General features: G+C 39.4%; 1 protein-coding gene across 1 annotated transcript; it reads right to left on the reverse strand.

Annotated features, from left to right (window-relative positions):
- Window positions 1–6,061: 6,061 nt before the first annotated feature.
- On the reverse strand, window positions 6,062–25,936 carry LOC126484187 (serine/threonine-protein kinase TBK1). Its single transcript, XM_050107600.1, has 2 exons — window positions 23,748–25,936; window positions 6,062–6,762 (listed from the first exon to the last, which is right to left on the reverse strand). The coding sequence occupies exons 1-2, from the start codon at window positions 25,794–25,796 to the stop codon at window positions 6,583–6,585; spliced, it is 2,229 nt and encodes a 742-aa protein (XP_049963557.1). The 5' UTR covers window positions 25,797–25,936; the 3' UTR covers window positions 6,062–6,582.
- Between the last annotated feature and the right edge of the window lie 3 nt (window positions 25,937–25,939).

Consider the following 25,939-nt stretch of genomic DNA (forward strand, 5'->3'; position numbering starts at 1 on the left):
GAGACAGGCGAAATACCCTCCGACTTCAAGAAGAATATAATAATTCCAATCCCAAAGAAAGCAGGTGTTGAAAGATGTGAAAATTACCGAACTATCAGTTTAATAAGTCACATCTGCAAAATACTAACACGAATTCTTTACAGACGAATAGAAAAACTGGTAGAAGCTGACCTCGGGGAAGATCAGTTGGATTCCGTAAAAACGTTGCAACACGTGAGGCAATACTGACCTTATGACTTATCTTAGAAGAAAGATTAAGGAAAGGCAAACCTACTTTTCTAGCATTTGTAGACTTAGAGAAAGCTTTTGACAATGGTGACTGGAATACTCTCTTTCAAATTCTGAAGGTGGCAGGGGTAAAATACAGGGAGCGAAAGGCTATTTACAATTTGTACAGAAACCAGATGGCAGTTATAAGAGTCGAGGGACATGAAAGGGAAGCAGTGGTTGGGAAGGGAGTGAGACAGGGTTGTAGCCTCTCACCGATGTTATTCAATCTGTATATTGAGCAAGCAGTAAAGGAAACAAAAGAAAAATTCAGAGTAGGTATTAAAATCCATGGTGAAGAAATAAAAACTTTAAGGTTCACTGATGACATTGAAATTCTGTCAGAGACAGCAAAGGACTTGGAAGAGAAGTTGAACGGAATGGACAGTGTCTTGACAGGAGGATATATGATGAACATCATCAAAAGCAAAACGAGGATAATGGAATGTAGTCGAATTAAGTCAGGTGATGCTGAGGGAATTAGATTAGGAAATGAGACACTTAAAGTAGTAAAGGAGTTTTGCTATTTGGGGAGCAAAATAAATGATGATAGTCGAAGTAGAGAGGATATAAAATGTAGACTGGCAATGGCAAGGAAAGCGTTTCTGAAAAAGAGTAATTTGTTAGCATTGAGTATACATTTAAGTGTCAGGAAGTCGTTTCTGAAAGTATTTGTATGGAGTGTAGCCATGTATGGAAGTGAAACCTGGACGATAAGCAGTTTGGACAAGAAGAGAATAGAAGCTTTCGAAATGTGGTGCTACAGAAGAATGCTGAAGATTAGATGGGTAGATCACATTACTAATGAGGAGGTATTGAATAGAATTGAGGAGAAGAGGAGTTTGTAGCACAGCTTGACAAGAAGAAGGGACCGGTTGGTAGGACATGTTCTGAGGCATCAAGGGGTCACAAATTTAGCATTGGAAGGCAGCCTGGAGAGTAAAAATCGTAGAGGGAGACAAAGAGATGAATACACCAAGCAGATTCAGAAGGATGTAGGTTGCAGTAAGTACTGGGAGATGAAGATGTATGCACAGGATACAGTAGCATGGAGAGCTGCATCAAACCAATCTCAGGACTGAAGACCACAACAACAACAACAATTCACGTGTGTTTTAATCATGGACATTTTCCAGTACATCTTCACCAAAGTTTTTTATTATCCTTACTGTCATAGTAATAATACCTCTTCTGTTGCTCTCAACCATATTTTCTACATTTATTCCAAACACTGTGTGCATAGATAGGTTTTCATGGAAGATTTGAGAAAAGCCGATATCGTGTGGTTCTCCCAGTATTATGTATGGAAATTCCAATATTTAAATTCTTGACATCTTCTCAAATTACCACATAAGTGATACCCGTAATACTTAATTTTCCAGAAATGAATATTTAAGACCATATTTGTGTCAACCACTTGAAGTGTAATGTATTTGTAATTCATACCTGTGTGGTACTTTCTTCCAAATGCAAATTTTTTAAAAAAATTAAAATATCAAATTGTTTTTAGTGATGTACCATCAGTGAAATGGGTGTCAAAATGTAATAAGTTTGATTGAGTAACAATTTAAACATTGATTTCTGTGTGTTTATATTCCCAAAAATATTTGTCTACAGACATAGCACTTGAAATGTCACTAAGTGGGGAAACTCCATTGAAATGCATCCTATTATGTTAGCAGCTCCTGGGCTCGTTTTCTGGTTGTCCATCGCTCTTTTCTTAATGCTGCCAAATGTGCTGTCATCCAGCACATAATCCACGATTTGAAATTCTCCCTCCGTCACCATCTCTTTCCTTGTATTTACCTTTTCTTAAAAGTGCCTCCTCTCATAATTTATGTCATATGCAGTCTATTTTCCTTTTTATTGCATTCAGGAATTATATCTCCTCTATCACCCTTCTGTGTGGCACCTCAGTATTCACTTCATCCTTCCATAAGTAAATGTGGACTGTATTATGCAAGGACAGCAATTTGCTGAGGTATTCTGTTGCCTTCCACAATTTGGCGTAGTTCTTATATCACTCCTAAGGCAAATACTTTCCCATTCTCTTTTTTTCTTACTTAATCCATATACAGTATTTACCTCAAATGTCAAAGTATTTTTATGAGGCAGATTTTTTCATCCTTGTTGTTTAAGAAATAACTTACATTTGATTGGTGACCGTGGTATGAATGTTTTGCAGATAAATATTTTACTTGACAAAATATTCACCCACATGCACTCAGAATTTTGACCCAGTGTTTCTTTGAAGATTGTCTGCCCTATTTTCCTTTCATTTAAAGAATATATTGTATTCTTTCAAAGTTTTTTAGCTGAGGAAATATAACTATCCAAAAGTGTTGTTGTAAGAAACATAAAATTGTTCAAATTCTAATGTGTAAACCACTCAAAACACAGTATTACTATTTTGTGATGTATATTGTTACTAGGAAAACTTGTTGGTTAATGAAATATTTCAAAATACACATATAAAAAACAGTTTTGCATCACCTTGGTTCCCAAAAATCCTAAAGACAGATGTTGACTGTGGATACTGTATTACAGACACAGTCCCTTTGGCTGTTCAGAGATGTCACTAAACCCGCCCAAAGATTAAAACAACAATGCACGAGCAGGGCCTATTAGACGGAGGGGGTCCAACAGCCGAGCAGTTCCAACCATTCCACCAGGAAGTAGGTAAATGGCTCGTGTTGTTTGTAGTTCAACCACGCTTAAACAGTCAATACCACAGTTCGATCACGTCCTCATTGTTACTTTGTGCCAGGAAGGGCTCCCAACAAGGGAAGTGTTCAGGCATCTCAGAGTGAACCAAAGCGATGTTGTTCGGACATGGAGGAGATACAGAGAGACAGGAACTGTCGATGACATGCCTCACTCAGGCCGTCTGAGGGCTGCTACTCCAGTGGATGACCACTACCTACGGATTATGGCTCGGAGGAACCCTGACAGTAACGCCACCATGTTGAATAATGCTTTTCATGCAGTCACAGGATGTCGTGTTACGATTCAAACTGTGCGCAATAGGCTGCATGATGTGCACCTTCACTCCCAACGTCCATGGTGAGGTCCATCTTTGCAACCACGACACCATGCAGTGCGGTACAGATGGGCCAAACAACCATGCCAAATGGACTGCTCAACACTGGCATCACGTTCTCTTAACCAACGAGTGTCGCATATGCCTTCAACCAGACGATCATCAGAGACGTATTAGGACGCAACCCAGTCAGGCTGAATGCCTTAGCACACTATCCAGCGAGTGCAGCAAGGTGGAGGTTCCCTGCTGTTTTGGGGTGGCATTATGTGGGGCCGATGTACGCCGCTGGTGGTCATGGAAGGCACCATAACAGCTGTACAATACATGAATTCCATCCTCCAACCGATAGTGCAACCATATCGGCAGCATATTGGCGAGGCATTCGTCTTCATGTACGACAATTCGCAACCCCACCGTGCACATTTTGTGAATGTCTTCCTTCAGGATGATGACATCGCTCGACTAGAGTGGCCAGCATGTTCTCCAGACATAAACCCTACCAAACATGCCTGGGATAGATTGAAAAGGGCTGTTCATGGAAGGCGTGATCCACCAACCCCTCTGAAGGATCTATGCTGAATCGCCGTTGAGGAGTGGGACAATTTGGATTACCAGTGCCTTGATGAACTTGTGGATAGTATGCCACGATGAATACAGGCACGCATCAATGCGAGACGACGTGCTACTGGGTTTTAGAGGTACTGGTGTGTACAGCAAGCTGGACTACCACCTCTGAATGTATCGCTGTATGGTGGTACAATATGCAATGTTTGGTTTTCATGAGCAATAGAAAGGGCAGAAATGATAATAATGTTGATCTTTATTCCAATTTTCTGTACACTGTTTCGGAACTCTCAGAACTGAGATGATGCAAAATGTTTTTTGATGTGTGTATATGGTTTTTTTTCTAGAATAATCTTGGCAGGCAAATTTGTGCACTGAAAATGTCTGTGCATAACAGTAGAACCCAATGGTAACTCCATTTAAAGAATACCCAACCAAAAGAGTGACCTCATTAAAAATACAAGCATAGTCTACATTTTCTGTCCTTGACAATGTAATTATTGTGTATTTTAACATTTGGTAAGTTATTTATACAAAATTTCATACCCTTTAAATATGCAGTATAGACAGGACCAATCAAGACTTGTTCTGTGAGTCACTTACTACTAAGCCATTGTCAGTGTGTCTGATAAGCACTGTCAGTCGTCACCAACTCATGTTATGCAATTTAGATTTGAGAAACTAGTGTTAGTTGTCATTCATACAAATAGGTTAGACTCCATGGAGTCAATGAAAATTACCTGATTTTGTGAAAACTAATACACAGTGTGGTCTGCAGGTGGATAATATCACTGTAGACTATAAATTTCAATTAATGAAAAGTCATCTTAGTTATTGAAAGTTCAGGCCAGCATTCATTTTATCATTAATTGAACTAGGGTGGGAACATTTACAATGCAAAAAGATCAGTAAATTCATGCACTGAAGACAACTGCAGAGTGAAAGGACCCTAATACCCTCAATTTGACCCCTTTGTTGATTTATCACAGGAGTAGTGGAAAGTTATTATTTCTGGTAATAGCGCATGTTGATTCCTTACTTGTCAACATACGGATTGAAATGAAACACCAAAAACAAATATATCAAAGCAGGATAGTGACAAGCTGAGCTCGAGAAGGATTTGTCAGAACTGAGTGGAAGTGACAGAAAACTGGAAAAGCAAGTAGTCCAACCAATATGCCAGAGGTAAACGACACAAGAAGATACAGGAAAAGAATATAGTGTCACCAACGGAGCAGACAAGAGAAGAGATTACTTGAGATTTCTGAAGAAGAATATGAGAGAATAAAGGAAAGGGTGAAGAGGTTCTAAGCAGAGGAGGAGGAGAAAATGCAAACAATTGTCATACAAATACTGTAATGAAAGATCGCCAACTACTTCTTCTGTCCCTAAAAATGTTTTAATTACAAACAAATCAAGCTGCACTAATGACATGTGAAATGTAACTCAAACCTACACCATGTGGAAATACAACAGGGCAAAAAATATAAAGTAAATAAAAATAATGAGAAAGGGGGAGAGAATCCATGTAACTGTCTGGGATGGCAAACAACAGTAAGTGCAGACAAGTTACATTTAACCCAAGAACACTGGGTGGGGGAGGGGGGGGGGATGTTACATTGCTACTAAACTATTGTAAAGTTTACTATTCCACATTTTATTCAAAGGAAGTTGTAATTGACAGGTAATGCATTAGCTACTTGCAGTTATTAGATCTCCAATGGTATGTTACGTACCAAATTAAAACACAACGTACTCTTTTACACCCTACGGCAATCGTAAGTTTCATGACAGTTTAGTAATCTGCGGTTAACAATGAAATAAGCAAATACCTACTACAACAATGAAAAGTCTGGGACGCTAAACAATGAATGATAGGACAGATCTCAACTCACTGGATGATGGGCAGCTGTCAATTGTGTTGTTAGTCCTTCAAAATTGTAGTCTTCTTCTGAACAAAGGAACATTATGTAATAGATACAAAAATATACAATCAAAAGAAAATAATCTAGAGCAATGACTCAGCCATCATCCACACACTGTTGGAGAGCATGACTTGGTTCCGCTCACTGTATGTTCTAGTGGCCAATTAAAGCATAAGGTAGTTTATGAGTCGATTATAATCATAAGTCCACATAAATATTTTCATTTTCTTAATTGTATAGGAACTGAAAATAAAAATGCTTCTATGAAGTGCTACGCCAGTTATAAAAAATTTATTTCTTATTTACATAATAAAATAAAATTGCTATATGTCACACTTACATCCATCTAGGAACTTTAATAAAATCACTTTCTACTGTAATGTGTTTTTCACCTGATTTATGAATACTCTGAATAACTTTTCATTTCTCACAGAATATGAAACTTGTGATTGCCAGTACAAAAAACAGGAACTCCCTCACAACTCACACTAGTCTCTTGATGGAGCTCCATAACTACAATTCAAAATTAGCCAGTCACTGCCTGCTTACTGATTTAATACTGCTTCTCTATATGACTCAATTTCTTCAGACACCACAACAAACAGTTAGTTCTACAGATATATTCTCCTTCGGTAATCTTCGTGGAAGACAATACAAGGGAGGAGTTGTTGCTGCAAGCTACCTACTGAAACTTTCTCATTTCTGGTAGCTCATATGTAACTGATTACATTATAGCAATAGCATACCATACACCCACACAAATTCAGCATGAAAGACTGAAGAAAATTATGACAGCAGGATATCCCCATCTTTGCCATTGCTGACAATGAGCTGTTGGAATTGTTTAACTAAGTCAGCATTCTCAGTCAGAATTTGGGCAACTTCATCCTGAATTGCCAGTGCATCTTTGAGGCTGCTGCGCAAGACAGCATAGCGCCCTGAACTGGAACGGTGTCGTCGTTCCATCTGTGAAAAAATTACAGTTGTAAGCAACAAGGCATATTAATTGGCAAAAGTTCTTGCTTACTGAAGGACTTGTTTAAATACTAAATATAAATAATTAATTTGTTTGTCTTTATGAGATAAAATAACAGATTGACTACAATATTTAAAATCAAGTGAAAACAGATCTTGGCATAACACATTAACAAATAAACAGCAACTCAGATGGGGGAACAGAGGAAGTATTAGAAATTAAATTATTTATAGAAAGATACCAGTTACTTTGGAATAAGGCTGGGCATCTCGGACATATTCCGAGTCGTGGCCACCTTTGTGCTCAGACGACAAAGACTACCAAATCCACCGGTTAATCCCTCAACCATTAGGGGTAAAACTCAATGGGACCCAGGGCAAGTAAGGCTAGCAACCTGCTTCCCTGGTAATATAAATATGATGCTGGCAACAATCAGAGCAAAACGCCTCGGACCTTTGGAGGTGACGGAATCCCACCTCTAATTGACAAACCAGGGACTCCTAAGATACGACTCGGCAAACGAATGGTAACGAGATGGGGAGCTATTAATATCAATGGGGGCTACTCTGGGAAGAAGGTAGAGCTGGCAGAGGCTGCAAGGAAGATGGGGTTGGACATTTTAGCTGTTAGTGACACTCGGGTAAGGGTGAGAAAGAAGAGGAAATGGGAGAATACAAGGTCTACCTGTCAGGAGTCAAAGCAGGAATAGCACAATGGGGTGTAGGGCTTTTCATCAGGAAAGAAATGGAACCCAGTGTAGTTGCAATAAGGTATGTAAACGAACGACTGATGTGGATAGATTTGACAGTGTCTAGCAAGAAAATTAGGATTGTGTCAGTATATTCGCATTGTGAAGGGGCAGATCAAGATAAGATGGATAGTTTTTATGACGCACTCAGTGATGTAGTTGTTAGAGTAAAGGACAAGGACAGTGTTCTGCTCATGGGTGATTTTAATGCCAGGATTGGAAATCGAACAGAAGGGTATGAAAAGGTTATGGGTAAATTTGGAGAGGATATGGAGGCTAACAGGAACGGGAAACAGCTCTTGGATTTCTGTGCGAGTATGGGCTTAGTAATCACAAACTCCTTTTTTAAACATAAGAACATTCACCGGTATACTTGGGAAGGCAGGGGAACCAGATCTATCATTGACTATATAATAACAGATCAGGAATTCAGGAAGGCTGTGAGGGACACACGTGTATTCAGGGGAGTCTTTGATGACACTGATCACTATTTAATCTGCAGTGAAATTGGTATTGTGAGGCCGAAAGTGCAGGAGGTCAGGTCCATGTGTAGGAGGATAAGGGTGGAGAAACTTCAGGATAAGGAAATCAGACACAAGTACATAACAGTGATCTCAGAAAGGTAACAGTTAGTTGAATGTAGTCAATTGCAGTCACTGGAAAAGGAATGGACAATGTACAGGGACATAGTACTAGAAGTGGCCAAAGAATGTCTTGCAACAGTAGTGTGTAAAGGTAGGATGAAGCAAACAGCTTGGTGGAATGACACAGTCAAGGCAGCCTGTAAAAGGAAAAAGAAGGCATATCAAAAATGGCTACATACTAGAAATCAGGTAGATAGAGAAAGTTATGTTGAAGAAAGAAACAAAGCCAAACAGATAATTACAGCATCCAAGAAGAAATCTTGGGAAGACTTTGGAAACAGGTTGGAGACCTTGGGTCAAGCTGCTGGAAAACCATTCTGGAGTGTAATTAGCAGTCTTCGAAAGGGAGGTAAGAAGGAAATGACAAGTCAGGAAATGACGGGTCAGGAAAACTGTTGGTGAATCCTGTTGACGCCTTGGGCAGATGGAGGGAATATTTTGAAGAGTTGCTCAATGTAGGTGAAAATACGATCAGTAATGTTTCAGATTTCGATGTACAATGGGACAGGAATGATGATGGAAATAGTATCACATTTGAGGAAGTGGAGAAAATGGTCAGTAGATTGCAGTGCAATAAAGCGGCTGGAGTGGATGAAATTAAGTTGGAACTCATCAAATACAGTGGAATGTCAGGTATTAAATGGCTACACTGGATAATTGAAATGGCGTGGGAGTCGGGACAGGTTCCATCAGACTGGACGAAAGCAGTAATCACACCAATCTTTAAACATGGAAACAGAAAAGATTGTAACAACTACAGAGGTATCTCTTTGATCAGCGATGTGGGTAAAATCTTCTCAGGCATTGTTCAAAGGAAAGTGCGAGTATTAGTAGAGGACAAATTGGATGAAAATCAGTGCAGGTTTAGGCCTCTTAGAGGTTGTCAGGACTAGATCTTTAGCTTATGGCAAATAATGGAGAAGTGTTATGAGTGGAACAGGGAATTGTATCTATGCTTTATAGATATAGAAAAGGCATATGTACAGGTTCCTAGGAGGAAGTTATTGTCTGTTCTACGAGATTATGGAATAGGAGACAAACCTTTGCGAGCAACTAAAGGTCTTTACATAGATAGTCAGGCAGCAGTTAGAGTTGACGGTAAATTGAGTTCACGGTTCAGAGTAGTTTCAGGGGTAAGACAAGGCTGCAACCTGTCTCCACTGTTGTTCATATTATTTATGGATCATATGTTGAAAACAATAGACTGGCTGGGTGAGATTAAGATAGGTGAACACAAAATAAGCAGTCTCACATATGCGGATGACTTAGTTGTGATGGCAGATTCTATTGAAAGTTTGCAAAGTAATATTTCAGAGCTAGATCAGAAATGTAAGGACTATGGTATGAAGATTAGCATCTCCAAAACAAAAGTAATGTCAGTGGGAAAGATATATAAACGGATTGAGTGCCAAATAGGAGGAACAAAGTTAGAACAGGTGGACGGTTTCAAGTACTTAGGATGCATATTCTCACAGGATGGCAACATAGTGAAAGAACTGGAAGCGAGGTGTAGCAAAGCTAATGCAGTGAGCACTCAGCTACGATCTACTCTCTTCTGCAAGAAGGAAGTCAGTACCAAGACTAAGTTATCTGTCACCGTTCTATCTTTCGACCAACTTTGTTGTATGGGAGCGAAAGCTGGGTGGATTCAGGTTACCATTATCAATAAGGTTGAGGTTACGGATATGAAAGTAGCTAGGATGATTGCAGGTACCAGTAGATGGGAACAATGGCAGGAGGGTGTGCACAATGAGGAAATCAAAGAAAAACTGGGAATGAACTCTATAGATGTAGCAGTCAGGGCGAACAGGCTTAGGTGGTGGGGGTCATGTTACATGCATGGGAGAAGCAAGGTTACCCAAGAGAGTCATGGGTTCAGCAGTAGAGGGTAGGAGGAGTCGGGGTAGACCAAGGAGAAGGTACCTGGACCCGGTTAAGAACGATTTTGAAGTAATAGCCTTAACATAAGAAGAGGCACCAATGTTAGCACCGAATAGGGGATCATGGAGGAATTTTATAAGGGGGACTATGCTCCAGACTGAACGCTGAAAGGCATAATCAGTCTTAAATGATGATGATGATGATAGAAGGGACAAAATGCAAACTTCTGTGAAACACAATTATAAAATTAGTTTTCCATTTGTTACTCAATCAAAATAGTATATCTTGAAAATGAATTTATATGTCTAAATAGTGTAACGAGGATGTACGATACTCATAGGAAAAACCGCATATATAAAATACAGTAAATGAGACGAGCTAGCACTTTGAAATTCCTTTTTGTCTGCTACACATTTTGTGCAACATCATATACTCCCCAAAAGTGATATCAACCATTCTTATGAAAAGTTGACACATTAACAAGTGGAGGAACCATTAAACTGTCTTGAAGTAAACCAAAATGTCAAATATCTTCTACAATGATAACAGGTTTTCTTCCTTTACAGAAGATCTTTGGACACACAGTAGTTACAGGGCAACCAGTCAGTTTCAGGTGCTGTGCACAGCATTCATATGTGACTGATCGACACTGTGAACAGTACCTGTGAGTGACAGGTTGCTCTGCAACTACTACTGATCTGAAATTGTTCTGTATCCGACAAAACAATGTGGAAAAAATGTGCTAGACTGTTATTATTGTTGTTGCTGTTGTGGTCTTCAGTCCAGAGACTTGTTTGACACAGCTCTCTGTGCTACTCCATCCTGTGCAAGCTTCTTCATTTCCGAGTAACTACTGCCACCTACATCCTTATGGATCCGCTGTGTATTCATCTCTTGGTCTCAGTCTACAATTTTCACCCTCCGCGATTCCCTCCAATACTAAACTGGTGATCCCTTGATGCCTCAGAATGTGTCCAACCAACTGATCGCATCTTCTAGTCAAGTTGTGCCACAACTTCCACTTCTCCCCCCCCCCCCAATTCTATTCAGTACCTCCTCATTAGTTCCATGATCTACCCATCTAATCTTCAGCATTTTTCTGTGGCACCAAATTCCAAAAGGTTCTACTCTGTTCTAGTCTAAACTGTTTATCGTCCATGTTTCACTTCCACACAAAAACTTCCAGAAAGGAATTCCTGACACTTAAATCTATACTCGATGTTAAAAAATTTCTCTTATTCAGAAACACTTTCCTTGCCATTGCCAGTCTACATTTTATATCCTCTCCACTTCGACCATCATCAGTTGTTTTGCTCCCCAAATAGCAAAACTCATCTACTACTTTAAGTGTCTCATTTCCTAATCCAATTCCCTCAGTATCACCTGTTTTAGTTTGACTACATTCCACTATCCTTGTTTTGCTTTTGTTGATGTTCATCTATTACCCTCCTTTCAAGACACTGTCCATTCCATTCAAGTGCTCTTCCAGGTTCTTTGCTGTCTCTGACAGAATTACATCACCGGCACACCTAAAAGTCTTTATTTCTTCTCCATGGATTTTAATTGCTACTCTAATTTTTTTTTTTTTTGTTTGTTTGCTTTACTGCTTACTCAATATACAGATTGAATACAATCAGGAATAGGCTACAACCTGTCTCACTCCCTTCTCAACCACTGCTTCCCTTTCACGCCCCTTCACTCTTATAATTGCCATCTGGTTTCTCTACAAATTGTAAATAGCTTTTTCCTGTATTTTACCCCTGCCACCTTCAGAATTTCAAATAAATTATTCCAATCAACAATGTCAAAAGCTTTCTCTAAGTTTACAAATGCTATAGACATAGATTTGCCTTTCCTTAATCTATCTTTTAAGATAAGTCATACGGTCAGTACTGCCTCGTGTGTTCCAACATTTCTATAGAATCCAAACTGATCTTCCTCGAGGTTGCCGTCTACAAGTTTTTCCATTTGTCTGTAAAAAATTCGTGTTAATCTTTTGCAACCATGACTTATTAAATTGATAGTTCCATAATTTACACACCTGTCAGCAGCTGCTTTCTTTGGAATTGGAATTATTAAATTCTTCTTGAAGTCTGAGGGTATGTCGCCTTTCTCATACATCTCGCTCACCAGATGGTACAGTTTTGTCATGGCTGGCTCTACCATGGCTATCAGTAGTTCTTTCAGTACTCTGTCAAATTCTTCACGCAGCATCATATCTCCCATTTCATCTTCATCCACGTCCTCTTCCATTTCCATAATATTGCCCTCAAGTGCCCTTGTATACACTCTCTACATACCCTTCCATCTTTCTGCTTTCCCTTCTGTGCTTAAGACTGGTTTTCTACCTCATCTCTTGATATTCATACAGGTGGTTCTCTTTTCTCCAAAGGTCTCTTTAACTTTCTTATAGGCAACATCCATCTTATCCCTAGTGATATATGCCTCTACATCCTTACATTTGTCCTCTAGCCATCCCTGCTTATCCATTTTGCATTTTCTGCTGATCGCAGTTTTAAGATGTGTGTATTCCTTTTCACCTGCTTCATTTACTGCATTTTTATATTTTCTCCTTTCATCAATTAAATTCAATCTCACTTCTGTTACCAAGGATTTCTACTCGCCCTTGTCTTTTTACCTATTTGATCGTCTGCTGCCCTCACTATTTAATCTCCCAAAGCTACCCATTCTTCTCCTAATGTATTTCTTTCCCCCGTTTTTGTGAATCATTCCCTAATGCTCTCTCTGAAGCTCTCTACAACCATTGGTTGTTTCAGTTTATCCAGATCCCATCTCCTTAAACTTTACCTTTCTGCAGTTTCTTCAGTTTTAATCTGCATTTCCCCTGGAAATGTCTTACAACTTGAAACCTGGTTCCCAAAGCTCTGTCTTACCATTATACAATCTATCTGAAATCTTCTAGTGTCTCCAGGCCTCTTCCACATATACAGCTTTCTTTTGTGATTCTTAAACCAAGTGTTAGCTATGAGTAAGTTATGCTCTCTGCAAAATCCTAGCAGGTGGCTCCCTCTTTCATTCCTTACCCCCAGTTCATATTCACCTACTACTTTTCTTTCTCTTCCTTTTCCTACTATCAAATTCCAGTCCCCCATGACTATTTAATTTTCATCTCCCTGAACTATCTGAATAATTTCTTTTGTCACATCATCCATTTCTTCAATCTCATCATCTGCGGAGCTAGTTGGCACATAAACTTGTACTTCTATGGTAGACGTGGGATCCATGTCTACCTTCGCTATGATGATGCGTTCACTATGCTCTTCATAATAGCTAATCCATGCTACTATTTTTTTTTTATTCATTATTAAACCTACTCCTGCATTACCCCTATCTGATTTTGTATTTATAACCCTGTATTCACCTGACCAAAAGTCTTGCTCCTCCTGCCAGAACATCACTTATTCCCACTATATTTAACTTTAGCCTATCCATTTCCCTTTTTGAATTTTCTAACCTACCTGCCCAATTAAGGGACCTGATATTCTACGCTCCGATCCGTAGAATGCCAGACTGTACTAAAGGGTATTTCACACATCAAGCATTAACAACATATTCATAACAAGCATATGGAGTGGCCAGATCCAATTAAAATATTCTCTGACAAGTCAAATGTAACTGATCAACTAGGTGCGGCTGGCATCATCATCTGTAGGAGTTTCGAAGCATAACAACATTCTTACTTACTCAGAAAACATTACTGTTTACCACAGAACACAACCATTGTGCAAACTCTCCAGTTTGTCTGCTTGGGGTGAACAAGACTTTGATCTTATCTGCCTTGTTAAGTGTCTTCAGCTGCCAAAGACTGTGGTCATGTATGTATTGCATTTGCATGAGAATGCATGTGCGTGTTGTCTGTTTTTGATGAAGGCCTCATTGAGCAAAAGCTCACTTTCCAACAGTCTCTTTGTTGTGAACAGAGTTACAACAGTAAATATTTGAAGGTATTAAAATTCACTACAGTACCATATTAAAACATCTCTCCCTTAGAAAAAGGCTTCCTAATGGCACAATTAGTCAGCTTCAAAAGTGCTGTGTCGTCCGAACAATACATAGCCAGGGCAAAAGCACCACAGCCGCAAAGATGCGAACTGGTGCCAGCGCCATAGAAACTCGCCACTTGCGCGAGTTCCACCAGCACCATGGGCAACGCTGAGGATGAAGAAATTGACTTCACCTTGGCCAATTGCCAGCAGAGTACAATCCAACAATGACTGGATGACAACGGACAAAAGCCTACTCGAGAGAAGAGCAGCTCTCGTCCACTTGGTTATATATCTTTGGCCAGGGCTGACTTACACAGGGAAAGTTGTCAGTGAACTCTTAGAAGTGAGCAGATAGGTGTTCTAAATTACATTTCCTATGTACTGTCAAGTTTACTTACTATTATTTACACTTAGCCATTGTGGGCCTTTTTTGTGTTATATTGGATGCAGTGTCGCAGACTTAATCATTGAAAAAGTCACAAAGATACGTAAACCTTTGTAACTCATTTGTGTGACTTTGTTACTAATTTGTTGGAGTGTTGCACAACCTTCGTTCCCCTGGGGCATAGCTGTCTAATAGTGGCAGGGAGAAATTGTGTTAGCAGTGTACTCCACCAGAAGCCACTTCACGAACTCACAAACTTGGACTACCATGACAACAGTGGCAACTCAGCCTCCACAGAAGATGTGACGAGGCCTTTACAAATTAGCAATGAGGGTTTACAAAATAAAAAACATGGAAATTCCAGCACAATTTTCCACATAATAAGAACTCTTGGGTCTGGCACAATTTTCCACATAATAAGATCTCTTGGGCGTGCAGCTACAAAAGCCCATCAAGAAGGTATGGAGCACAAATTTCATAAACAAATGACAAACACAGTACCCATGCAGATAACTTTTCTGCCAACAGCACACATCAAAATGAGCCTCTGAGGTGGAATACTTCCTTTTAAGCCTCCCTAAACCATATCTGACAGCCCCTTAACATCCCTCAATAATACAATGAAGAGCCAAAAGAAACAGGTACACCTGCCTAATATCATGTAGGGCCCTGCGAGCATGAAGTACTGCTGGAGAGAACTGATATTACGAATCCTGCAGAGCTGCCCATAAGTCCGAAAGAGTACGTGGGAATGGAGATCTCTTCTGAACGGCATTGCAAGGCATCCCAGATATGCTCAATAATGTTCATGTCTGCAGAGTTTGGTGGCCAGTGGAAGTGTTGAAACTCAGAAGAGTGTTCCTGGGGCCACTCTACAGCAATTCTGGATGTATGGGGTGTCGCACCATCCTGCTAAAATTTCTGAAGTCCGTCGGAATGCACAGTGGACATGAATGGATGCAGGTGATCAAACGCGATGCTGGCATATGTGTCACCTGTCAGAGTAATATCTAGACATAACAGGGGTCCTGTATCACTCCAACTACACACCATTACGGAGCCTCCACCAGCTTGAACAGTCCCGTGCTGACATGCAGGGTCCATGGATTTGTGAAATTGTCTCCATGCCCATAGACGTCCATCTACTTGATACATTTTGAAATGAGACTTGTCTGAACCACGCAACATGTTACTAGTCATCATCAGTCCAATGTTCATGTTGATGGGCCCAGGCAAGGTGTAAATCTTTATGCCGTGCAGTCATCAAGCATACTCAAGTGGGCTTTTGGCTCCAAAAGCCCATATTGATGATGTTCATTAAATGGTTTGCTCATTGACACTTTTTGGTGGCTCAGCATTGAAATCTGCAGCAATTTGCGGATGGGATGCACTTCTTTCACGCTGAACATTTCTTTTCAGTCATCGTTGGTCCTGTTCCTGCAGGATCTATTTCCGGCTGCAGCGATGTCAGAGATTTGCTATTTTACTCGATTCCTGATATTCACGGTACACTCTTGAAACGGTTGTGCATGAAAATCCTCACTTCATCATTGCCTGGGAGATGCTGTGTCCCATCGCTCGTGGGCCAAGTATAACACCACGTTCAATTTCAGTTAAATCTTGATAATCTGCCATTGCAGCAGCAGTAACCGATCTCACAACTGCGCCAGACACTTGTCTTATGTAGGTATTGTCTTATATAAGAACCATATTCTGCCTGTTTACATATCTCTGCATTTGAATACGCATGCCTGAACCAGTTTCTTTGGCACTTAAGTGTATGAAGTGAATCTGTCTGAAATGGTAGTACACATCTCTGCTATATACCCCTCTATTAATGAAGTCAAAACGTGATTATCAATAACCCAAAAAACAACATCATCACTACCCCGCGTGATGACTGGGTGTTGTGTGATGTCCTTAGGTTAGTTAGGTTTAAGTAGTTCTAAGTTCTAGGGGACTGATGACCATAGATGTTAAGTCCCATAGTGCTCAGAGCCATTTGAACCATTACTATCCCGAACAGAAATAAGTCGTAAAAACCCAAAGACCAACAATTTTATGCCTCCTAAAACCCTTTGTCTTACCAAAGCTACTCATGTACTTCCACTATCATCCCCAAACCCTCTAATGATCCCCTACATTTATGTAATTCCCTGCTCACCTCTTTACAGAATGAAAACTAATCAGTTACTGCACTTTGACAACCTCTTGTTTCATGCCTGGCATATGCAACTGAGGAGTGACAACAAAAATGGTATTTCAAAGCAGCTATATCATAAAGACTGAGTCTCAACCTCTAAAACCCTGTTTTGCATCTGATGGATCCCTATGTCACCTCCACATGTAGCCACTGAAAGAATGTTGGCACAAACCTACTTCAGTCTAATATCACTGCCACATATGTGACATTTACAGTATTCCTCAATGACATCTGGCATTTGCAAAAATTTAATGATTGATTCTGCATCTCCCATCTCACCCCACATCATTCAGCTATTAAAGGTTAATTTTGGATCCGAGCTGCAAAAAATAACACAAGAAAATCACAACCAAGATAATGAACTAGTCAAAAAAGCATATACCACAGATTATATATGATATAAGAAACAAGTGAATATACCACATAAATATAAGAATACAGATGTCACACAATTATAAGACAAAACATAACATTCGATGACTGAAAGGACTTACTGCACAAACAAAAATTTCAGTCCCAAAAATAAAATTAGTTTACCTACAATACAAAATATACATAAACTGTGTATATAATTCACAGTTCACATAAACTGCAATAACAGTTTTCTCCAGTTACTAAGATAACCACAGATAGGAAAACTTCACAGTGTATACAAATGCCCAACACTTGTTGACTTGTACACTAGATTTCAGTCTGCACCTTGGTCTCATTGGAAAAAAACTATACATCTTATGTAAAACACAAGCTACACCATGTTCTCCTCAATGGAATGCCATCTCCATTTGACCCACATAGGTCTTGCAAACAACACAAGATCCAAAATAGGCATAATTTAAAAACAGCACACACAACCGATATCTACAACAGAAACTTACAAAGAAACACCCCAGGCAGCATAATTCTAACATATGATATCAAATGGCTCTGAGCACTACGGGACTTGACTTCTGAGCTCATCAGTCCCCTAGAACTTGGAACTACTTAAACCTAACTAACCTAAGGACATCACACACATCCATGCCCGAGGCAGGATTCGAACCTGCGACCGTAGCGGTTGCGCGGTACCAGACTGTAGCGCCTAGAACCACTCGGACACACTGGCCGGCTAACATGTGATATCAAACTTCGTAGAACACTAATGGGGCATGTTGTTCACTAGGTCCAACATGGCTACATCCTGGCCATTTACAAAAATGGATTTTCTCACCCTTAAAGTACAACAAAACTTGATGAGTGTAACCCAACCACATGCATATTCAGAAATTCATCAATAGACTGGATGATGCTGTTAAGCACAAATGCTTATAATTTGTTTTTGAAACATTCCTTATCTGCCAGCAACTTTAATTCACAAGGGAGGGGGCCAAATATTTTATGGCTGCTTGCTTTGCTCCTTTCTTTGCAAGAGTAATGTTAAGTAGTGGATACTGGAGGCTATTTTTTGTTCCTAGTGTTGTACTTATGAATACTACTACTAGTTTCAAATTGTACCTCATCTGTCACAACAAACTACACAAGAGAATAAATGCATTGTAAGGCTGTTATAAGTATGCCTATTTTTTAAATTGTTTCCTACAGGAAGTTTGAAGACAGCCATGAGACACTATCCTTACTGAACATTTATGTGTAATGGATACTTTGTGTCTATAAGTGGAACTGGGCAAGATAATTATTCCATGTGGTATCATTAAATGGAAGCATAAAAAGTAAGCTAATTTTCTAATGCTTTCTTCACTATAATCATCAATTATGTGAAGAGCAAACATTGCTGAACTCCCAACATTTTACGAGATCTATACCATGTAATTCTCAATTCATTGCTGATCAATATGCACATACTGGAATTTTGAACAGTCAGTTTTACATATATCCTTTCCCACATTCTGTATTGTTATAAACGATTTATCTTGCCTTGAAAAGGACTGAATAATTTGTTCCTTTTAAGAACTGACAGTCCATTTATTACTACTGTCGCTGCAGCTCTATTCAACTTTTATTATGATGCTTGTATTATCAGTGAAAAACATTATTTCTGCTTTATCAGAGTACTGTGGTAGGTCACTTACATGAGTCAGAAAAGGGAGTAGTCACAGAATTGAATCCTGTAACCTTGTGGAACAGCTGTGTTAGCTTCTCTTGGCTGAGAAGAAGAGTCAACATTAAATCTGCATGAGCTATCTAAAATACCCTTTGCTTCCTGCCAGTTAAATATGAAGTTGAACCACCTATTGTACCTCAAAAGCCATAAACTTCTAGTCTTTCATTCCAAAGTACACTAAAGTTTGCATACACAATGGAAATATTGTAAGCTTCAAGTTTCTCAAAAAAACTATTTGTAGATATCCTGAACATTCTAAACTACTGAGACTTTTGAGAAGCAAGAGAACAATGAAACAGCCTCTCCTATTCCTCTCTTAAAGATGGGTCTAAAATGGAATACTTAGATGTTTAGTCTGCTTAGGAAGACAGCTTGTCAGAGTGCAATAACTATATGAGAACAATATGCTTTTAATGTTTTGGTTGAAAAGTTATCAGCCCCATGAGAACTTCTGCTTTTAAAAGAGCCTTAAGTTTGTTAACATGGTTAATCCACATCAACAACAGTTCTCCTACATTCTTCTTCTTTCGGTGCCCATCTGGTTCAGATGTTGGTGATCATGATTATTATTCTTTTCTTGTTGGTAGCAACACGGAATAGTTCTGCTGAAGACACAGCTAACCAGCATCTAAAGTTGTCCAACCGAGATATATGTCTTCTTCCAGGACCTCTTTAGCCATTGATTTTCAAACTCGCGCTTTCATATGAATCAGCTGCACAACAATTGGGATTCACGATATCCAGCTTTATGGCGCTATACGATAAGCTCGTTTATTTGAAAAAAGTTTATGGGGCCTGAAGATGGCAAAATGATTTGCCAAAACTGGTTGCTTTAGAAATAAAATAAAACGTCTTAAAGTGTACGACTGTTGGTACAGTTTATTGAATTGAAAAATATAGTGGAGATGTTGAATCGCAGACAGGCACGAAAGAAAGACTGCTGAACAAGTAAGCTTTCGGCCAAAAGGCCTTCTATCCTTTTCAGAGAATAGTCATCATTCCATCTTGGGTTTTCCATTGTTTGTTTATTATAATAAAAAAAACAATGTTTGGGAGAATAAATTAACAAAGATGTTTAACCCCGACATAATCCACCTGAAGCCTCATAGAGATTTAATGCCAAAAGATGTTACAATGGAACACAGCTTCTTTTTTGAGCTTCAATACAATCTGTGTAACAACACAAAAGTTCCTCGGTGTAATCTCTTCCAAGCTGTGGAGAGGGCTCCTAACTGAATAGGTATAATTATAAAGTGTAATGAATATTCAAATGAAACATATTACTGGCAGCTTCCTTGTAATTTGGTTGGGATTTAAAACAACAAAATACAATGGCTACTAACAGGTGTTGGTTCAGTGGTATGTACAGCAAACACCACACTGATCATATTATGCAACTAATAATTTTTTTGATGCGGGGGTCCACAGATCTTACAAACAGATTAAAGGAACACTTTGTTCTGCAGAGTCTGTACTTCTGTATTATATTTTATTTTCTGCTAGTGGCCTATTTCAACCACTTGGTCATTTTCAAGATATCATGTACATATGATTGAACATGATACATTGTTATCTTACATGGGACCAAAAAACTTCAAGTGTGCATCTGCTGCAGCACAACTGTACAGTGCATGACACACCCCCTGTAGAATCAAGCATACCAGTGGTGTTGTAAAAACTGACTCACATGCATGCAGATTAGTACATTTGATTTCACAAAGTATTCTGGGCTATGTGGAATGGGTGGATAACAATGTTTGGACCTAAGTGTTCGCTCACAACGTGCTGGAAGAGATGAACTGAAAACGAACACGTGGGCTGTTTTGACTGCCAATGTATCAAGTCCCATCATATATACATGATAGCTCGAAAATAGCCACATGGCTACAACTGACCAATGGCACAATATAAAATATAGTACAAGAATATAGCCTCTTCAGAACAGTGACCTCCTTTAATCATGTATCTAGGTTTAACTTTATGAGATAAGGGATCGAGAGGAATATTATGTACTAATCACCGACTTTGACCAGTGACATAATGTTAATGGCTGTTGTGATGTCACGTTTTGATGCATATTTTGATAGTTTGGTTGTTAGTTGGCAAAGCCAAATAATATGAAAACAGAGTTGAATGTGGTGGTTGTGACACATTGATCTGCAGCTTAGTCTGAAGTATATATTAGGTTTGAAGGTGACAGTTTGATTGAGAGGTAGTAGAACTAATGAATGTGAAAGCAAAAAAATCTAATCTAGTACAGATTAGGTTAGAAGGTGAACAGTTTGGTTGCGAGTAGGTGAAGCCAAAGAATGTGACAGCAAAAACCCTGGCTGTGGTGACAGACTGGTCAGTAACTTAGCCCATTTGAAAAAATTACCATTTATATGACATTATAGTTACCATGATGTTTATGACATTTGAGCATGTTTCCTATGTCACTTGTCAAAGCCAATGACTAGTACTGAATATTCCTCTTTATCCAAGATAAGTAACATCCACCAACTGTTTCTACATTACAATAAAACTTTGACCAGTTCTTGTCTTTAACCTGAAGACTGGTTTGATGCAGCTCATCGAATTATCCTATTTTATGGAAGCCTCTTCATGACTACCACAACCCACATCCATTTGAATCTGCCTTCTGTACTGAAACCTTGGTCTCCCTCTGCAATTTTTACCTCCCACAATTCCTTTCATTAACAAATTGACAGTAACTTGATGCCCCAAAATGTGTCCTATCAAAACCAATTAATCTTCAGCATTCTTCTGTGGCACCACATTTCGAAATCTGGGCATTACAGGAGTGTCCAATTCCACCCATCTGCTTTGAGCCATGACATCATCAATATGACGGAAACGACTATTTCTAGCGTATAAAAAATGATGACAGTGACATTACTACATACACACGAATACAATAAAAAAGACACAAAAACATCGGACTCCAAAAATAAAATGAAACTAAAGGGCAAAAGTGGAAAAAGGGGGATTTAGGGTTGGGACAAGCTAAATATACAACAAACCACCATACCAAAATTTAAATTACAGCATTCTGCTACACCAACAAAGCCACAGGAATCAGTCATTTCGCTTAGCCTATACAGCTCAACCGCAGTCACTGCTACCAAAAAACCAACACCTACAATCCCAGAAACAGGGAATCGGACATTTCTCTTGACTTATATATCTGCACCGCAGCTATCGATGCCAGGAAACAAACAACTACAACTCCCAAAAGTGGAAGCAAAACCTCATCAACTCAAAAACCCAAATACCCCATATTCAACACATCAACTAACCACACACACAGACACACACACACACACACACATATATATATATATATATATCATTATGTTCTGAGGAGATAGGTGATGATATGACGTAACATTCACAGAAGCTGCTGCATACAGACATCATATCATCATTCATCACCTATCTCAGAACATAATGATGCACTCATGAACTTCACAGTCATATTCATACCTAACAAAAAAGCAATTTAAAAATTAGACTTCTTTCTGCACAACAAACACCAAACTAATCAAATCTAACAAAAACGCCAAACAAATAAATAACAATCAAACCTTCATAACTCACTGAAAACACTTACCCAACTCATGTTACCACACCAACTACCTAAACTCAAAAACACATTCGCAGGATGACAATGAAATGTCAAATGAACCACCAACACCACACATTAAACTCAGAATGTCCACATCCACCACCAGAACAAACAAAACCAACTCAAAAACTCTGTCCTGTAGTGATGTCACACACCACAACACCATTATGTCACAGGTCAGCAACACCTGATTTACTCTGACTACATTCCATCCCTAGTCTCTTTTCAACACAATATCTGTTGTATTCAGCAGATCTTCCAAGTCCTTTGCCATCTCTGATAAATTACAGAGTCACTGGCAAACCTCAAATACTCTTTTCAAATTCCTCCTTGGTTTCCTTCACAGTTTGGTCAATGTATGGACCGAATAACATTGGGAATAAGCTACAATCCTACCACACTCTCTTCTTGACTATGGCTTCCCTTTCATTTTCTTTGACTTTAATTACTGTAGTCTCATTTCTGTACAAGCTGTTGATAACCTTTTGGTCTCTGTATTTTATCCCTGCTACCTTCAGAATTTCAAAGAGTGTATTCCGGTCAGCATCATGCAAAACATAACATAATCCTGAACCATCTACAGTAAGAGTTATGTAGTAGCTCCCTACTGCATTTTTACTATCTATGTACAATACGTGTTGATAATGTGCATAAAAATACCCACCGGATATTTGTCTTATCTAATACCAGTACAGATTTTCTGAATTTACCTCTAATGTTTTATTTTTAAGAATTTGTTACACAGAGTTTGAATGTAGACATTAGACTATGTACTACAGATCAATCTGTTATCAAAATGTTTCATTTCACATTTGTTTGCTTTGCCAACTCACGATGGAGATGTCACCTTAGATAAGTGTACTTTTCGTTCCAATCGATCCATAATGAGGAGATCCTCTGGAATGAGGAACATGTCAGAAAACAAGAATACACAATAAATATTTACAAAATAAGAACAAGCACACTAATGTACCTTCCACAGAGGCCAAATGAATTACATTTAAAAGTATATACACCTTGTCACCAAATATTAACCTACAACTCAGGCAATACTATAGATCAATCTATCATCACAAACAGAATAACAGGAGGGGGAAGGGGTTGTGCAAGTTGTCATTATCACATTCTAGCCAAACACAACAAATCAATAATACGGAAACCACAGGATGCCGCCTGTCAGCACAAAATTATTAGCCTATGAGACAACTACAAACTGGAAACGATTTTGTTTTATTACAGAAGTGCAGACATGTGTAAATCTAATGCAACACATTCATAAAAATATACACATTTATGGCCATAGGCCTACGCAATGATCCAGAAAACAACCAATAGTAAATTCAAAATACTGAAAATAAAAACAGAAAGCACAGTGCACTACCTGATAAGGTGTGTCCTTCCCTTGCTCAATAATCTCTTGCAATCGAGAGTGGAATGAAGTATCCTCATCATGAAGCCGCGTAGCAAATGTATCCAGCCGACTGCTATAACAAGCAACATCTTTGGCAAGAATTTCTGCTTGCAGAAATACTGTCTGTGCCATCTTGTACCAATCAGCAAGACAATCTGCTATGTGGGCATGCACAGGAGACACTTCCTTTTCCAATAGGTACCTCAGACGTTTTGCAGCCTCAGCTACTTTTACTCTCTCTAGGGCATGGAACTGCTCCTCATTATAAGTAAGATTGCGTGCTGCTCTGTCTCGAAGGAGATGCTGCCATGAATCTCGTAAACGGGATACAAGTGTTGCTGCCCTAGCTGGGGCTCCAGGAGAGGGTGGGGCACCAGCTGCAGTAGTCCACTCACGCCGCAGGGCACCATCAGCCACACACCGCCGGCGAAGCTGTGTTGCCGCTGGTGCCAGCCCTGACTGCAGCTCTCGGGTCACTGCTGATGCTTCCAGCTGCCAGTCTGTCACAGCATCATCCATTGACTTCCCCATCATCTGAAGCAGTACCTTCACAGAATGCTGTGCACGGTCTGCTGTAGAGACAGTGTTTAAAATGTGTCGAGTTACTTCTTGTGCCCTTTCCACCTGTGAACAAACATTGTCAAGTGATTGGCAAACCACAGCCGAGAACTGTTCTGCACACATATGAGTCAGTTTACAAGAGCGATGAAGCCTTTCTATGCGCCTTTTGTATGCATGCCCAACACTACAAGCACTTTTAGCCAGGCTGGCATCGTTTTCTACAGACACTAAATTTGGAAAAGTTGGAAACTTTGGTAATTCAACATCATAATAAGCTGTAACATTGTTGTTCTCCCTGCTGAACAGCATTATAGGATCATCATCTCTTGTATTTGGATAACCTCTTCCTAAAGTAGAGGTTTCAATATAAGTAAGTAAATGCTTCTCTTGGAAGATGATAATCTGGCTTGCAGGTGAAACTTCAGTCTGCTCCATTATTAAACTCTGAAATTGGTCATATGTATCTTCTGGGTGGAGATAAATTCTAACAGAATGTGTCCGGTTCACATGAAACAAGTGAATTAACTTCCTTGATAATATACCTGTGACTTCAGAAAAGAAACGATCAAAACTCCATATACGTTGTGCATCCACTTCCAAAAGACCTGCCAGGAGGGGGGTTATAATTTTCTTCAAACCTCTACTTAGCTGACAACTGTCTGGCAGCTCTCTGCCCCATTCAATAGGCCCACTTTCTGATGTCTGGCATCCAGAAATAACTCCAGATGCCTTCTTAGTTGTTATGTAATACATTGTCTCTTTGTTTTTCCTGCCACCAAACGGACGGAACGGTAAGTTTCCTGTAGCGACGTGGTACAAAGTGACACCTATAGACCAGAGGTCCACTGTCGCACCAAAAGTCTTTCCAACTGGTTTTCGCAAAACAGCCCTTTCGTACATATCAGGATGCAAATACTCTTCTGTTCCATACAAGGACATGAACTGTTGGTCTTCCTCCAGTTCTCGTGCAGCGCCAAAGTCGGTCAGTTTATATACAGTCCTCCCATCATCTGTGATGAACTTCATTATGTTTCCTGGCTTCAGGTCCCTATGAATGAGATTATTGTCACGAAGATGTTTCATTCCAGCTGTAAGATGTTCCAGTACAAGTAAAAACTCTTCTTCTTGTAATCCGTACGTATTTTCCGGATCATCAAGTATGTTAAAGAGACTGCCACCTGTACACAATTCCATAACAATCACTTTTCCCCTCCCCTCCTGATCTTCTTCTATTGCCAGGAGTTTAACGATGTTTTCATGTTTTACTTTCTTTAGCACTTCGAATTCCCTAACCTGCACATCAGGTGGTCTCATCTGACTCAGCTGATTGAATGTCTTCACTGCAACAGGCTCCCCATTATTTTTATGTACGCCTTGATACACAGCTCCAGTTGCGCCTTTCCCCAACACATTTGTTGTGCACCAGACATAATTCGTTGAGCCTCGTAGAAAAGACATCTTGTTTTAAAATTCGAGGCAATATTTACACGATAAACACTTCAACACACAAGGATTCTTCTTCTTCTTCACTTCCACTTCCTCGTTCCTACACCCACAATACAACACAAACCACAAAGTCATATGTCACAAACAGCAATCTC

The sequence above is a fragment of the Schistocerca serialis genome, chromosome 6, assembly GCF_023864345.2.
Source record: "Schistocerca serialis cubense isolate TAMUIC-IGC-003099 chromosome 6, iqSchSeri2.2, whole genome shotgun sequence".
NCBI classification, from domain to species: domain Eukaryota; kingdom Metazoa; phylum Arthropoda; class Insecta; order Orthoptera; family Acrididae; genus Schistocerca; species Schistocerca serialis.